At 40.8% G+C, this 16345-nt stretch overlaps 1 protein-coding gene across 1 annotated transcript in view; it reads left to right on the forward strand.

The window, feature by feature from the left end:
- Gmds (GDP-mannose 4,6-dehydratase) overlaps positions 1–16345 on the forward strand; it is a 584865-nt gene that overhangs the window by 483714 nt on the left and 84806 nt on the right. The window contains exon 9 of the mRNA XM_059263223.1: positions 3539–3635. Within this exon, the coding sequence (XP_059119206.1) occupies positions 3539–3635 (97 nt within the window). The remainder of the gene's footprint in view (positions 1–3538; positions 3636–16345) is intronic.

Here is a 16345-nt window from a genome sequence, read left to right on the forward strand (position 1 = left end):
TGTGTCATTTCCTAAACTAAGCACTGCTTCCTCCTTCTCTAGCCACATGAAACAGACTGTCTGGGAGCTAAATATTGAGTTCCTGGGACTTTTCAGTCACTAAGAAAAGTGTTGCCTTTCCAGTCAACAGATGCAGTAGTCCTAAAATTGATTTCTTTGCTCTTGTTACCTCAACAGGACTTCTGGTTAAGTAGATTTCTTCTTTTCTTATTGTGCTGAGGATGGAACCCAGGACCTTGAACATGAAATGCAAGTGCTATACCCCTGGGCCACAAGAAATCCTTAGCCCCATATGTTAGTAGTTTTTTATGTTTATTTTTAGCATCTATTATACATAACTACATACTGATGGGTGTCATTGTGACATTTTTATACACAGGTATAGTGTGGGTTTTTTTTTTTATCATATTCACCCCCATTACCTTTTGTTGTTCTCCTGACAGTCTTGCTGACCCCCTTCCTCTAATCTAGTCTCTCCTTCTGGTTTCGTGTGTGTGTGTGTGTGTGTGTGTGTGTGTGTGTGTGTGTGTGTGAATGGTTTTCATTAGGGCTGCTTACAGGAACATGGGTAGGAAAACGGGTACCTTGCCAGTTCTTTACCATAGGAGAAAATAGATTAGATTTTAATAGAACCTCATCTTCTTCATTGGAGTAGTTTAGTTACTCTTCTTGCTTTCTGTTTTTTTTTTTTTTTTTTTTTATAATGCTTTTTAGGAACTGACAATTTAGTTTTAAAGTTGAATTATACAGGATCCCTACCTAAGGAGTCACCAATCTAAATTAGTGGGTAGTAATTCCTGTTAATTAGCTGAATCCTCTACTCCCTGTCAAGACATGGTCATTTCGTTGACACTGAAGTTCTGCTTTGAGTTACAGCCTCGCTTGTTAGGACAAGTTAGCTATTACTATTCATGTGTTAACACAAGTGTTTCTTGTATTGTAACTGAATGATGTTGGCCCTTGGCTGAAAATTCTGCTTACTGCCCTCATGAAGATCTAGTGCAAGTAAGAAGGTGGTTTCTTTGAACTCGTTCTGCTGTGACCCATTTCATGGTCTCTATTTGATTTTTCAGTATGGCTGAATCAATTATGAAGGGCAAGACTGTTTTGACTGTAGTCAACAGTTTATAAGATGGAAGCCCAGCATACAGTATTCAGACAGCTACAAGAAAGGCTTGTTGGGTTCTTGGATCCAAAAGTGCCAAAGTCACATTAACCCTAAGTCTGCCTATAGACTTCCACTTGATAAGCTCCTAAGATGAGGAGTACCTTTCCTTGAACCTTACCCCTTTGGACTAGTGTTACAAATCTCTGCTTCCCGAGTGATAGGATTAATGGTGTGTGCCACCACTGCCTGACCTGTATGTCTAATCTAGTGGCTGGCTGTGTCATCTGATCCTCAGACAACTTTATTAGGGTACACAATATATCACCACATATGGGTTTTTTACAGATTCAAAGGGTGGTTTGGGAGAAAAGATGGTGATGTGGAAGAAACAGGATCAGGAGGAGTATATATATATATTAAGTCAGTTTGCTTGTTATAGATTAAATGCTTAGCTACAAATAGGGAAAATGCCATGTTTGTTGTTTCTGTTCACCCTTTGGCTCAGCTAGAGATGCTTTGCTGGAAGAATCTGTCTGTTAGAATTGTGTCTCTTTGTACAGTATGAAATGTAGACAAAAGTATAGTTAGAAAATGCCTAGTAAGTAGAACATGTTCTTTTGTTTACTGAAGCCTAAGCAATGAGAAGATTCTACTAAAATAATCAACTTTGGAGTTAAATTCTGATTCCCCAAAATTATGACAACGAAATATCCTCTTTTGTGATAGATATTAGTAAAAATGTGAGGTATATTCAAGAGAGACAGTGAGGGTTGTCAGTATACTTCAGACCATCTCATTGTAAGATACCTTTTCTGCCCAAAACACCTGCACACTATCTTGATATGAATTTTCCAAACAAATTGCTTCGAAATTTTCTATTAAAACTCTGTTACTTTTCAAATTATCTTCCCAACATTAAGAAGTTAAGCCTAATAAGTAGATTACCAAATGCTTCTGTTTTGGTTGATCAAGATAAAATTTGTGGGAAGTGACTGCTTATATAGTTTATATAGTTCAACATAGTGTACTATTATTCTTTGTGTCATGGATGGCTTTTATATCTGCCTTGAGTGCACTGGGAAATTCAGCAGACCAGCAACCTGAATAGTCCTTCAATAGACAAATAGTTTCCCTCTGATGCCAAGAGGTGACTTGACAAAAATAGTCATATAATAATCAAAAATAAACTTTATGAGCCCAGTCTATATTCAACCTGTTTTGAAATATAACCCTCTTCAGTATTTAATGTTGATTTTCAGAAGTATCTGTGACATATCCAAGTAACCATTGAATGTTCTGTTCCTCCCTTTGGCCCTTTCTGTGAGTGATCTGGGGAACACACAAAATTGTCCTGTGTTCAGGGTAAAGCATTCTAAGGATAAACACTGAAATCAAACTTAGTCAGATTTTTTTCATTTCTTGTCTTTCCTTGCCAAAAAAAAAAAAAAATGTAAAAAAAATAACTCAAACTATAGTGTATTCTTTTATTGGGATATTAGATTACAGAGAATCCAAGGTCAGCAGTAAATCAAGGGCTTTCTCTTCCTTTCTTCTCTTTTCTGGGGCGGTTACTGTATTGCCCTTGAATTTAAGATCTCCTGATTCAGGACCCTGCCTCCCAAATAGCTGGAGTTAACAGATGTGTACCACCAAGCCCAAGTCTAGTTGCTCCATTTATGAAAACTGAGAACATAAAGCAGATAAGTAGTTTCCTATGAGAATCTGCTCTTGGAGCCTGGGAGCTTATGACACCATGAGTGTCATGGTGAATCCTTCCTGTTGTCAGCCTCTAATGTTTAGTGAGGCAAGCTCAGTCTAGGAACATCCTAGCCAAGTCAGGAAGATCATGCTAGAGGACAGGAAATGAACAACTAGTTGTATACTTCGGAGAGGCTCCTCATCCATGGTGGAGTGATGAGGCCTCCTTCACAGACACTTAATGTGGGGATGAACCCTATGGCCAGCAAAGTTTGGAACTTCTCACCAGATAGGGTAGACTGGACTGATACTAACTGTGCCTAAAATATGAAAGAAAAGAAAAATAAAGGGGGAAATAAATGACAATAATTACTTCATAATAACTGGCTACAAAGAATAATTTTGAAAAATACGGAAAAAAAATCTTTGAGAACCCTAAAAGTTATCCAGTTCCTTTATTTTCCTCATCTATTTATGTCTAAAGTCTCAGTTCTGAATTCATCTTGATTTTTCTTTGAAAGGAAGGAGGGAGTGGTGAAACTTCCTTTCAGACAAATTCAGAAGGTTTGAAAGCCACAATTGCTCTAATAACAAGGCTGAGGGCAGGTCTGCCCCTGCTGTTAATGCGCTTATGCCCTCCTGCAGGGAGAAGACATGCAAGCCATCCTGAGCACCACAGTGTGGCCACATGCTACTGAGCAATTAAGAACTGGTTGTTTGTCTTCTTTGCAGGTGGGAAGGAAAGAATGAAAATGAAGTGGGCAGATGTAAAGAGACCGGCAAAGTTCATGTGACTGTGGATCTGAAATACTACCGACCAACTGAAGTGGTAAGGACTCCCTCACCACCCAATGTGTGACCACACTTGGCCAGCTGGCTGGGAAAATGCCCTCATGGAATGCCTGCTGCCAACCTTCAAAGCTCTCTAACACACCTCTCTGGCATACTCCACAGGGCACTTCCCAAATGAGAACAGGGAGAATTAAGTTTGAGATACCATTCTCACCACAAAAATCCATTGTTCTATAAAGGAGAACAAAAGTAAAACACACCCAGGAAAATAGTTGATTCCAGAAATGGGGATTATAGTTTGGACTATCTCATCTCATTGGTCTGGTCTGAGGAATGATCTCTGATACCCACAAGATGTCTGCTTTACCAAGCCCTAGACTTGCAGAGTTTCTAGGGCCAGAGGCCATTTTTACCTGACACCTGTCTTGCTAGCCATGTGTGCACACTTTCAGACAAATCGCTAACATGCTTATGCATCTGGCACAAAGTCATGTGTGCACAAGTCATAAAAGACCTCCCCTACACTATAAGGCTCGGCTCAGATACCGTCCTTTTCAGGGATCCTTTGCTAACCAATATTCTACTACCACTAACATTTCTCCCTTGTCTCTGTAATTACCTTGCACGCTCTGAGACAGTGTTTTTCAGCCTTCCTGATGCTGCGACCCTTTAATACAGCTCCTCATGTTGTGGTGACCCCCAACCATAAAATTATTTTCGTTGTTGCTCCATAACTGTAATTTTGCTACTGTTATGAATCATAATGTAAACATTGGTGTTTTCCAGTGGTCTTAGACAACCCTGGTGAAAGGGTTATTGACTCCAAAGGGGTAGTGGCTTACCAATTGAGAACCATTGCTCTAGGACCTGTTATAATCATTTGTTTTCATGTTTTCCTTCCTTTGCCAGACTAAAGTCTTTGAGGATAGAGACTTTGGGGAGGACAAAAGGGCAAAAGTCTAACAAGACAGTTGTTTAATACAGTAGGTGGACAGATAAATTTTTAAATAGAGAAGATCACATATTAGGAAATAACTTAGGGGCCAGGGAAATGGACCAATGTGTAAAACCACTTGCTGCCAAGGCTAATGACCTGAATTTGATCCCCAGAACCCACATGGTAGGAGGAGAGAACCAACTCCTGAAAATTGTCCTCTGACTTCCATAGGCATGTGTTGTACAACATGCACACACATATACACAATAATTTTTAAAATGAGAAATAGATTTTTTGTGTCAATAGTATATATTGTACATCTTCCTGTTCTAAGTTTATATAAATGATAACTTGGTATCACTGCTTTGATGTAATCCATACTCATGATGATGACAGAACTAAAGATGTTTCAAATGAACCTCTAAAGATAGTGGAAAGCAGTGTCTTCAGAGAGGTCAGGACGTGTACAGTGAGTGGCTGTGGAATAGATCCTTTAGAACCTTTTTTCTCTGGGTTATGAACCAAATTCTGATGTGTCATACATCCTTCAGAGATTGGGGAAAGCCGGTGAAGACAGATTGAAAGTGAAATGTATTGTTACTGGCCACTCTGAACTGTGTTGTTTTATGTTGCCCCCGCCCAAGAAAGGGGGTGCTATGTTCAGTGTGTGCCTCTTACACACAGAAAGAAATCCATACAAAGGAAGGAACAGTGTCTTAGGAGAGGTAGGGCTGTTCAGTCCTGCATTGTCCCCCACAGGGTGTGGCCAGGCTTTGTCACAGAGAATGATTGTTCTTAGCTAATGGTGAGTGGGTGTGCCTAGGAGAGGATGTGCCTGTCCCTGGGGGAGGAAGATACTAGAGGAAGATATACTAGCCATGCTGCTGCTGACACAGCCAAGACCTCCTCTAAAGCCCCAGCCCTCTGCCACTGGCTCCCCTGGCCTGAAGGCTGCAAGGGCATCGTTTCTCTAAAACACTCACAAGTCATACAGAGGGACACATTTCTCTTCTCACAAATAAAGACGGTCACTTCAGAGTGGAAACTTAACCATACTGGCAAAAACTTGTGTTCTGACAACCACTTAAACGTGGCTCTTTCTCTGACACAAAAATAGTTTCAAAAACTAGGAAGTCATTAAGAATGGCTTGTCTGTCATTCTCATTTAGGCAAGGTGTGGGATTGATAAGGACCCAGAACAAAAGAATTTGTAGAACAGGAAGAGGACCCTCTGACTAACAAGACTGCTCTTGAATCCTCACCGACCCCCTTTCCGGCCCCACTGCATCCCTCCCTTCCATTCTCTGTTCACTCAAGTGCTGTCATCCTACCTGTTCTGCAGCTCTCCTGACACCAGCATTGTCTGAACAACCCAAGAGTGGTGTCTGGTTTCCTGTGCGCTCCTGCTGCCCCTTCCCTTGGCTGGTTCTCCCACAGAGTCCCTTTACTACAGGGTTATAGATTTGATTCTGTTTCGTCGTTCTGCGCCTGTAGGCTGAGTTCACTTCACTCACCACACTTCACCCTCATATTCAGTTGGGCATGCTTTCCTTCCATAGTGAAACTAAACTTTTAACCCCATTCCTCAAAACAAGTTCTCTGAAACTTGGATCAACTGAAGTGACAGGCTTTCTGTGGAGCTGCCTCCAGGGTGACAGTGTTCTTCCAGTTGAAAGGTGACTACATTATAAACAAGCTTTTTACAAATGTGAAGCCCTGTCAGCCATAAGAATTTATTTCCTTTGAGTCCTGAGAAGCACTAGGTCCCTCAGAGGCTGGCAGCTAGACCCAGCAGAGACATGAAATGAGCAGACTCTATGAGGGAAAAGAAGAACATCGATTCTTCAGTCCATAGCACTTTCCTTCTCAGTCTCAAGCTATCCTGTATAGCCCTGAGGCTTCTTGGTAGGCTTCTTGGTATTCTTTTCACATGTTCAAAAACTTACCAAAATTTGTTCTCATCAGCTTTGGTCATCTGTCCCCAAAGCTCTTTATCATGTACAGGTACTTAGAGCCAAAGCATAACCTAGGGCTGGGAATGTAGCTCAGTGATAGATACTTGTCTAGCATTCACAAGGCCCTAGGTTCAGTTACTAGCGCCCTCCAAATAACTAACATTTTAATGCATTCATTCATTCAATGTTTTAAAAGCATAGACTATATCTCCTTATAGGGAGTTGGTTCTAGAATAACTGAAAAAGAAATAAAATAAAGAAAAAATTTTAAAACAAGACAAGAAATAATAAGGACACACACACATACATCTTAGAACAGTGATCTCTTAAAGCAACAAAAACAGAAAATAGAGTATTATGCTGTTGTTTTTCTAAATTAGCTTCAGCCTGGTCTTAAGAAGGCCCTTTCCTTGCCAGGCGGTGGTGGCGCACGCCTTTAATCCTAGCACTCGGGAGGCAGAGGCAGGCGGATCTTTGTGAGTTCGAGGTCAGCCTGGTCTGCAAAGTGAGTTCCAGGAAAGGCACAAAGCTACACAGAGAAACCCTGTCTTAAAAAAAAAAAAAAAAAAAGAAGGCCCTTTCCTTAGCCAAGTGGTGTCGATTGCCTTTAATTCCAGCACTCTGAAGGCCAAGGCAGACAGATCTCTATGAGTTTAAGGCCAGCCTGGTCTTCAGAGTAAGTTCCAGGATTGTCAAGGCTACACAGAGAACCCCTGTCCTGGAAATCCCCCCCCCAAAAAAAAGAGGCCCTTTCCTCAGCACAGGTAGATATTAACCTAAGAGGCCACTGGTGAGCCCATATAGGGCACAGATCCACATGTGCCAATGATTATTCTCCTCATTGATTGTAGTATCACAGAACCTTAAACCTTGCTTCTGTCTTAGCATGAAGGATATGGAACGTTTTTCTTCTGGATAAAGGACTCCAACTTGTGATTAGAGCTGAATGGAGTCATGTCTTTTGGTACTCTACCTATGAGTCTTTATGGCTCCTTTGGGTACTGAGGAGTTTTGTTACCACAGAAAGCTTAGGCTGGGAAATTAAGCTTTCCACTTCCCACTGCCTCTGAGTTCCAGAGGATTAGGTGATGACAAAATGGATGCCTGAGTTCTGTGATACTTGAGACTACTGCCTTGGACAGGATGATAGCTCAGTGGTAAATCCCTTTCCTGCATGCGCAAAGCTCCATTTTCCATCCCCAGACCTGTAAAACAAAACAAAATAAAACACTCCTGCCTTACATGTAATTTCCTTACAAGTACTTAGTGACACACAGATTTATTACACAATACACTCATTTCTGGTTTTATTATTTTTATTTTTTGTGTATGGGTGTTTTGTGTGAATGTATGTCTGTGTACCACGTGGTGCCCATGTGAGGTCATAAGACAAGGAAGAATCTCCTGGAACAAGAATTATAGTTAGATGTGAGCTGCCATGTGGGTGCTAGGAGTCAAACCCAGGTCCTCTGGAGGAATAGCAAGTACTCTTAACCATAGAACCATCTCTGCAGCCCCACTGTGTTTATTTTTGGGAGAAAGTAATATTCTATTAAATATGGGCCTTTGGCCAGACTGTCTGCATTTCACACCTGTCATTTACTAGATTTATATATATAAAACCTTAGGCAAGTTACTTATTTATCACTGTTTCTGTTTCTTCACTGTTAAAAATAGGATTAATTATAGAATTTCTTTAAAAGAATTATTTGAGGATAAAAGGAATCAGAGTGTCTGACAAACAATAAATATCTGCTATACTGGCCACATTCATTTCTTATTTATTCATTCCCTAAATATTTACCCCACACTCCTGGACTCTGATACTGCACTGGTAAACAGACTGACTTGCCCTCAGTAAATGTGGTAGATATGTAGATGCCATCAGTCTGAAAAAGTAGGCCTTCACAATCAAAAACCTGTACAGATCAATCATAGGAGTATAGCATGGGTCATCAAGGCCTCAGTTACTCTGTGTGTGTGTGTGTGTGTGTGTGTGTGTGTGTGTGTGTGTGTGTGGTGTGTTATATAAAGTATATATTAAATTGTATATTTAAATATCAATGCTTTTTTTCTCTCTTAGTTTTTTACCCTTTCATTTTTTCTTAACATTCAGTAGCTATTCAGTGTTACAGACATGTCAAAGAAATATGAGTAATCGATATTGACCTAATACTTACAGAACCACAAAGATGTCTTCTTTTTCTTTGAAAAATTTTAAGTTAAAAAACTCCAAAAGGATAGATTATCTAGTATCCATACTTTTGTGCTAGATTTTTAACAACATCAAATGACCAAGCCAGTGCACAAAAAAGAAAAAAAGTATTTTGTTTTGTTTTCAGTGAAACTAGCTGAAATCCATTTTTCTTTTTTCTTTTTTTTTTCCTACAGAGAACTTAAGTAAATGAGTCAAAGTACCAAAAATCAAGTATTTTTCTTAAAAAAAAAAAAGAAAGAAAAAAGAAATATATCTTGGCTTAAACTCTGCTGACATTTATTAGCATTTTTCTCTCACAATATCACTAGATTTAACTTGCATTTTTCTTCCCATTGTGTTTTTATGTCCTTGGTTATGATTAGTTTTCGTTTTATTTAGACATCTTAAATTAATTTCTAATTACTATAGATATTGAGAAAAAATCCATGGATTAATATATAAAACTAAGAAGGCAGTAACTTCAAAGCTGTCCATCAGGCCAGCTAGCTTTCCTCCAGTGAAAGCATGTGGCCTGTTCCTAATCAAATTACCATATGCTTGCCGAGTTGTCCCCTCTGCCCCCCATAAACTTTTCCTAATATTTTTCTGTAAATGATGTTAAGCTAAATGGCCTATAATTGCTTGTTCTATCTCATAGCCTTGTTTAGAATAATGGTATGTAACACTTTCCAGACCTCAGGAATCTGATCTGTCATCAGAGGATGTGTATAAGTAGCAGTTCAAGCGTCCCTCCACTCTGTCTCTAAGTACCTGGGGTAAAAAGCTCTTGTGTTCACCCAGCTGGCCTTTTGTCCTGAAACTCCCCTTGCCTCCATTGCTGTTCTCACCACCTTCTCACACTTGGCTCTTAGGGCAGGAAATGAGATCCCTCTGTGCTATCCCTTGCTCCAGCCCTGGTGGTGGTCAGCCCATGGCTTAGGTCCTGATCCTATGACCTTAAAGTTCTCATGCCCCTTCCACTCCTGCTTGCTTTTGTTCCTTGCTCTGACTGGTGAGAGCTGAGGTCAGAGGAGGCATAGAGACCTGATTATGGGCTAGTGCGTCTCTTCCGGCACTGCCAGACCTGCAAAAGAAGTTAGGCTGCTGGTTCTGGAAGGTCTTTTGCAGTTTTAACATCTTGCCATGGTTCTGCTTTCACACTACATGAGCATGGTGGTTGGAATGCTGTCAGTAGTGCCCAGTCATAATGCTTCCTCTCCTGAATTATTCTTGGGCTTCTCAATGCTTGATTTTATAAATAGTTTATATCTCTAAATCACTGTTTATTTTTTTTAAGCCTCCCTCTTAGGCTCCTCATTCTAATCTTTATATCCTTCCTTAATCACATTGCCCTTTCCTGCCCCTTTCCTTCCTTGGACTTAACCAAAAGAGCTTTAAATTTCAGTCTCCTCAGTTGATTCTCAAATATTCCACTGTGTGTTTTCTATCCTTCATAAAATCACATTGAAAACCCTTGGGGGCATATACCTTTCCTCCTGATGCCTGTGATCATTCCCTGGCAGCTGCTCCCCTTGAGAGCAATTCATATCTAATGAAATAGCAATTATAATTGTGTACAGAGTATAGTGTCCTCAGCTTTTCTTCTGCCTGTTAGATATTTTTCTTAAAGTGTCATTAAAGACTCAAAAATCTATCTATACAGATATATACATTCCATTACTTAAAATTTGGTTTTGATTTATCCTTAAGCTTAGCTGGTATCCTTATTGTCAATTCTTTTATGACTTGCATCACTAGAGAACTCCTCTGGAGTCTCTGTCCCTTTTTCAAAAAATACACACACACACACACACACACACACACACACACATACACACACACACACACACACACACACACACACACATCTAGTTTATTTATAATCCTAATACTGACAGCTTCACATCTACAAAATAATTTCCAGAATGTGTTTTAGCATCTGCCTGTTTACTGCAGGGAGAACAGTTAGCCTGAGCTCGGCTTTTGCTTATACTGGCTTTGATTGTGTTATTCAGCTCTCCATTTCTGTGACAAACACGGGGGGAAATCAGTTTAAAGGAGGAGAGATTATTCTGTCTCATGGTTTCAGCCCATCGCTGGCTCACTCTGTTTCTGAGTTGGTGGTGAAGCAAAGCACTGTTGTAAAGGTTGAGCTAAGGTAGAGCTGCTCTCCATATTGCAACCAGGCAGAGAGAGGAAGGGAAAAAAGAAGACGGCAGGGACATGGTATGTCACAAGTGACCTGCCTCCCTTAACCAACCCCCACCACCCAGTAATGCCATGAATCTACCAGTGAAAGAATCAGTTGATTAGATGGGAGACTTCTTCAGATCCAGTTAGCTCTCAGTGGTTGAATCATCTAGTGTGGTACCAAGCCTTGCAACAAAAGCCTTTTGAAGAACACTTCATGGGCTACCTATAGCATATGAATCACCTAGAGTGCTGCAATTTCCTTTGAGAGATCAGTCTGTGGCCAGGTAAATTACCTGTACCATTTTTCTCATCCCAGCAATTATTCTGAAATTTAAACACACACACCGTTTGCTAGCCTTTAAAATCAACAATGTTCTTTTCCTCTAAATTAACTAATCAAAAAATGAAAACAAAACAAAAAAAAACCTCTGTTCATACAGGCTTTTTTAAATTTTTTTCCTCTGTGTAGCCTTGGCTGTCCTAGAACTCAATATGTAAACCAGGCTAGCCTCAAACTCAGAGATCCGCCTGCCTTTGCCTCCTGAGTGCTGGGATTAAAGGCATGCACCACCACCGCCCAGCTCATAGAGGATTTATAAGGAATATTGTTTGCAGTACTGCAGTATTATTCTCTCACCCTATCTCCTTTATGCTTCCAATAAGGTTATTATTTTGTTGTTTCTGTTGTTGTTGTTGTTTTTGAAACAGGATTTCTCTATATAGCCGTGGCTTCCCTGGAACTCACTCTGTAGACCCGGCTGGCCTTGAATTTAGAGATCAGCCTGTTTCTGCCTCCAGAATGCTGGGATTAAGGGCATGTGCCACCACCACCAAGCTATGCTATTATTCCTTACCAAATGTAATTTCCCCATACCATATTCTTCCTTTTGGGAACATTTTTTATTTAATATTCATTTGTTTATGTGTGTATATATGGGTGTTTCATCTGCACGTACACCTGCAAACCAGAAGAAGGCATGGGATCCCATGGGACTACAGTTATACATGGTTGTGAGCTGCCATGTGGATGCTGGGAATTGAACTCAGGGCCTATAGAAGAGCACCCAGTGCTCTTAACTGCTGAACCATCTCTCCAGATCCAACTTGGAAACAGTTTTGCTGTCCAGGTATCAATTGTCCTGAGTCTACTAAATATAGCCTATGTTTCTCCTTTGGGCTCTACTCTACTTTTTCTCTGGATGCTTTCTCTTGCCTTGCTCCTTGAACCCTTGACTCAGGAGTCTGATTTCTCTATTTACTGTTACATCTACTAGCAAAGTTGATATGTTGTCTGGCTAATTTTCCATAAGGATCTGAGGTGAAATATCCACAAATGATTATTCCTTGACATAGCTCTGATCTGCCTCATAGACAAGAGTGTTCAACATATGGTTCCATTGACCTCTGTTCAGGGATAAGCATTGTCCTTGACAGCAAAATTGAGTTTATGTGTTTTGTCATTCAAATAAATGGCTAGTTTCCTGGCTGAGTCAGGTGTGTGTGCCCTGCTTCATGAAAACTGGTTTAAGAATGCTAGACTAAAAGCCTAGCCAAGAGTAAATGTGAGTGGAGTACAGGGAGTCAAACGTGTCTTAGGCTTTAGTGTGCATTGCAGGAATCCTGTAGATTTTTAAAAATATTTAATTTTATATGTATGGGTGTTTTGCCTACACGTGTGCTCAGTACCCTCAGAGGCCAGAAGAGGGCATTGGGTCCCCTGGGACTAGAGTTATAGGTGACTGTGAGCTGCCATGTAGGTGCTAGGAATGGAAACTTGGTCTGCTGAAAGAGTAATCAGTACTCTTAATCACTGAGCCATCTCTCCAGTCTGCCCTGTAGACATTTTAAATACCATTCTGATTTATCTTCACAGTTTCTCAATATTACATCAATGTATAAAAATGCAGTACGCTGTATATGATTGAGGTCTTATAGATCCAGTGGAAAGAGTGTTTATTAAATTCCTGTCATGGAAACTAGTTCTAATTGTAACATCCTGAAGCCAAACAGCAGAAACTGCAGAGCTCCAAGGAAAGATTAACAAGCTTTCACTGACATAGAGCAATGGGAGTGAGAAAAGCAGGCCATTACAAAGATGAGGCTATGGGATGAGAGATCAGATGGAACAGCAGCATGTGGAAACGCAGGCTGAGCAGAGAGAGACACCAGTACCAGAGAATGGCAGAGTAGGGGACAGCCCAGATAAGAGTTCAAGAAGAAGACTGGCTTGCAGGGGGAGTGGCTTTGTCACATTCATGGTGCCTTGAGGATATCCATGTGGCAAGAACAAGGAGGCTGACTGGGCTGGAGGCCTAGGGAGGAAAGGAGGTCAGTACTAGGGTCAGATGTGCAAGAGGCATGAGTGGAAGCCATAAGATGACCTCTCAAAAAGAGCATTTCTGGAAGATGGGGGAAGAAGAGTGCATACAGGGAGTTAGTCTCAAATCCAGGCAGATCTGAAGTCCAGGAAGTGAGTCTTTAATCCCAGCACTCAAGAAGCTGAGGCAGGTAGATCTCTGTGAGTTTGAGGCCAGCCTGGTCTACATAGCTAGTTCCAGGACAACCAGGGTTATGTAGATCCTTGTTGTAGTCAAAAGTTTTCTCTGGTCCCATCTGGCCCCACGGTCCTGTGTTCCTCCAGTCCCTCATGGTCTTGCCGTCCTGCAGCCACTTATAAAATAATCACTCAGAAGCTTATATTAATTATAACTGCTCAGCCATTAGCTCAGGCTTATTACTGACTAGCTCTTACACTTAAATTAACACATTATTCTTATCTATGTTTAGCCAGTAGCTTGATACCTTTTCTCAGTTCTGCCTTGTCATCTTACTTCCTCTGTGTCTGGCTGGCAACTCCTGACTCCACGCTTCATCCTAGCATTCTCCTCCTCTGCTCACCTCGCCTATACTTCTTGCCTGGCTACTAGCCTATCAGCATTTTATCCAAACACACACACACACGCACACACACACGCGCACGCGCACGCACACGCACACGCTCACACACATGCACACGCACACGCATGCATGCGTATTTGTATCCCAGATCCATAGGCTCAGACAAAACTGCCTGCCATCCTCTGCCTTTAGGCACAAGGGTTAAAACCTATCATCTGTTAGCTGATAGGTGGGGACAATAACCCAGCTCAGGAAAACTGAGTTCCACAGGTAAGCAGGTACACAATTATTGTATACATTGCCTAGAATTTGAGGTGAAAGTGTTTTAGAGTTCTGAAAATAAAAGGGCTGTATAAATATTAGCTTCTTGTGCTCTGTATTGTCTTTTTTTATTAGTCTACTTGTTAATAATTATCCTCATCATCATTTAGTCTTGTGAATTCAGGAGTTATCAAAAGACACCGTCTGGAACCTGGTCTTCAACTCCTGAGATTTTCTTTTAAGTACTTGCTTTGTATGAAGACAACGTAATATAGGGGAAAAATAATAGCTACTTAGTACTGACAGATCTATGCTTCTTGATTCAGGGGTAAGAAGAGGGTCATGGTAAACGGTAGGATCATGTTGGACTGTTAATCCTTTTCTGATTCTACCTACATTGTGTATTTCTGAACTTTGTGAAAGGTGCTAAGATTACATTCTTCTGCTGCTCCTGTAGCCTTAATGTCCCCATCAGGTGAAAGCAATAACCCAGGACAGTTGACTGACATCCACTCAGTATTTAACTTATAACCACCCCCTTCATTTATGGCTCATCAGTGTCCCAAAAGCATGTCTGTATTTGTGCCTTAAGGATGTCCCTTCAGTTATCCAAAAATCTGGGTTTGGTTTTTTATTGCTATAACAAATTACAAGAACTTCTAAACTCTGTTAGTGTGAACTCTTACCTTTTAATAGAGGGCAGTCAGAAATCCATAACTTGGCTAAAGTCAGACTGTTGACAGGGTCGTGTTCCTTCTAGAAAGTCAATGGGAGGTTTTTGCTCATTACTAGGATGGTTATTAGTTGTTCAGAAAGCCTGTCAGAAATCACTTTGAGGAGGAAGGTGGGGTGTTGACAGTGGCTCATTGTTCATTGATTGATTCATGGCATCCACTTTTGCACATACAAATGGTAACAGACCTTCGTGAAGTCAGAGGGAGATACCACCAAAGCCCTAGGACCAACTTGCTATTGAAAGAGAAATTGCAAGTAGGTTTGGTGAATTTTCTATCTAAGGAGAGTTGGAAGTCAGGAAGGCTGCTTCAAGTTGGGTAGGAGACGCCATTATTATACACCAGCAGTTAGACGAAGGCTGGCAGGAACCCTTAAAAAGGAGGCCGGTCACCACATCACCCCATCGGCCTTTGCCTAACCTCCTGCCCTGCCTAAAGCAAGTCCTTCTGTCTGCACCTCTGGCCAGTAGAGTCTTCTAAACGTCCCTCCCTTTCTTTTGCACCTTCCCCTCTTCCTGTATTCTCTTTTCTTGCCTTAACCTCCTTCTGTTCTTCCCTTCGCTTCATGCTGAGTCTTCAAGCGAGCCATGTGACCTTCTTAGGCTGCACACAGCAAGGCTGCTGCTCAGACCAACAGCCTCTTGATAACTACCATCTGACCCTGATGTGCTCAAATCCCAGAGAACGTCCCCTCACTTGTTCCATTAAGTTAAACACTTTTGTGTTTGAGACATATTCTTAAACAGTTCCCAGCTGTTCTAGAAATTCAGAGAACTGTTTATATCATAAGCATCAGTCCTTAATAGTCCTTTCAAGAAAATCATGCTAAAGATGCTTTGAATTTTCTTTTTTATATTTCCTTCTCTTACAGGGATTTTTGTTGAGAACAAATTTGATTCCAGGTGAAAATTTCTTAGTGATGTTAGAAAGATGGTTTGCATTTTAAAGCCAGATTGTTCCCATTCTGTTTTAAAAATAGGTGAGACAAAAGTGTTCTTAACATCATCACCTGCTGGAACTTGGGGACTATGTAAGTTTTCTCTGAGACAAGTTGATAAGAGTTACTTGTTTCTGAGTGAGTCTTCATTTTAGATCATTAGAAAGTACTGTAGTTCCTTACTGGAATTGTATTTGAAAGAAAATATAGTGGTAATTTGAATATATCTTATTTGTTTGTATTGTAAATATATATGTCTTAACACCTTTTTTCCCAATTTTCATACTTTAGTAGATCTTCTAAAGGCTTCTGGCCTCTCTTCTGGTCTCCCCCACCCCCACCCCTGTGACATAGCAATGGATATATTGACCTATGACCTCAGTGGACACATTGTAGAAGTGAGTGAATAATTCGTTTTGAGATACTGTACAAATGTCAGCCCCTTGATGAAGCTCTCACTACCTGAGGCAAAATCAGCTGACCCCTTTGTAGAGTGCTTGCCAGTCATACTAGGATGTGTCACTTTAGCCTGGGAGGAGAATGACAGTGATAGCCTTGATGAAAGAATGTGTGCACATCAACAGAGAGCCACTCTCATAGTTTCCAGTAAGCTCCAGTATCACCAAAATCACTCA

The sequence above is a fragment of the Peromyscus eremicus genome, chromosome 5 (assembly GCF_949786415.1).
Source record: "Peromyscus eremicus chromosome 5, PerEre_H2_v1, whole genome shotgun sequence".
NCBI lineage: Eukaryota > Metazoa > Chordata > Mammalia > Rodentia > Cricetidae > Peromyscus > Peromyscus eremicus.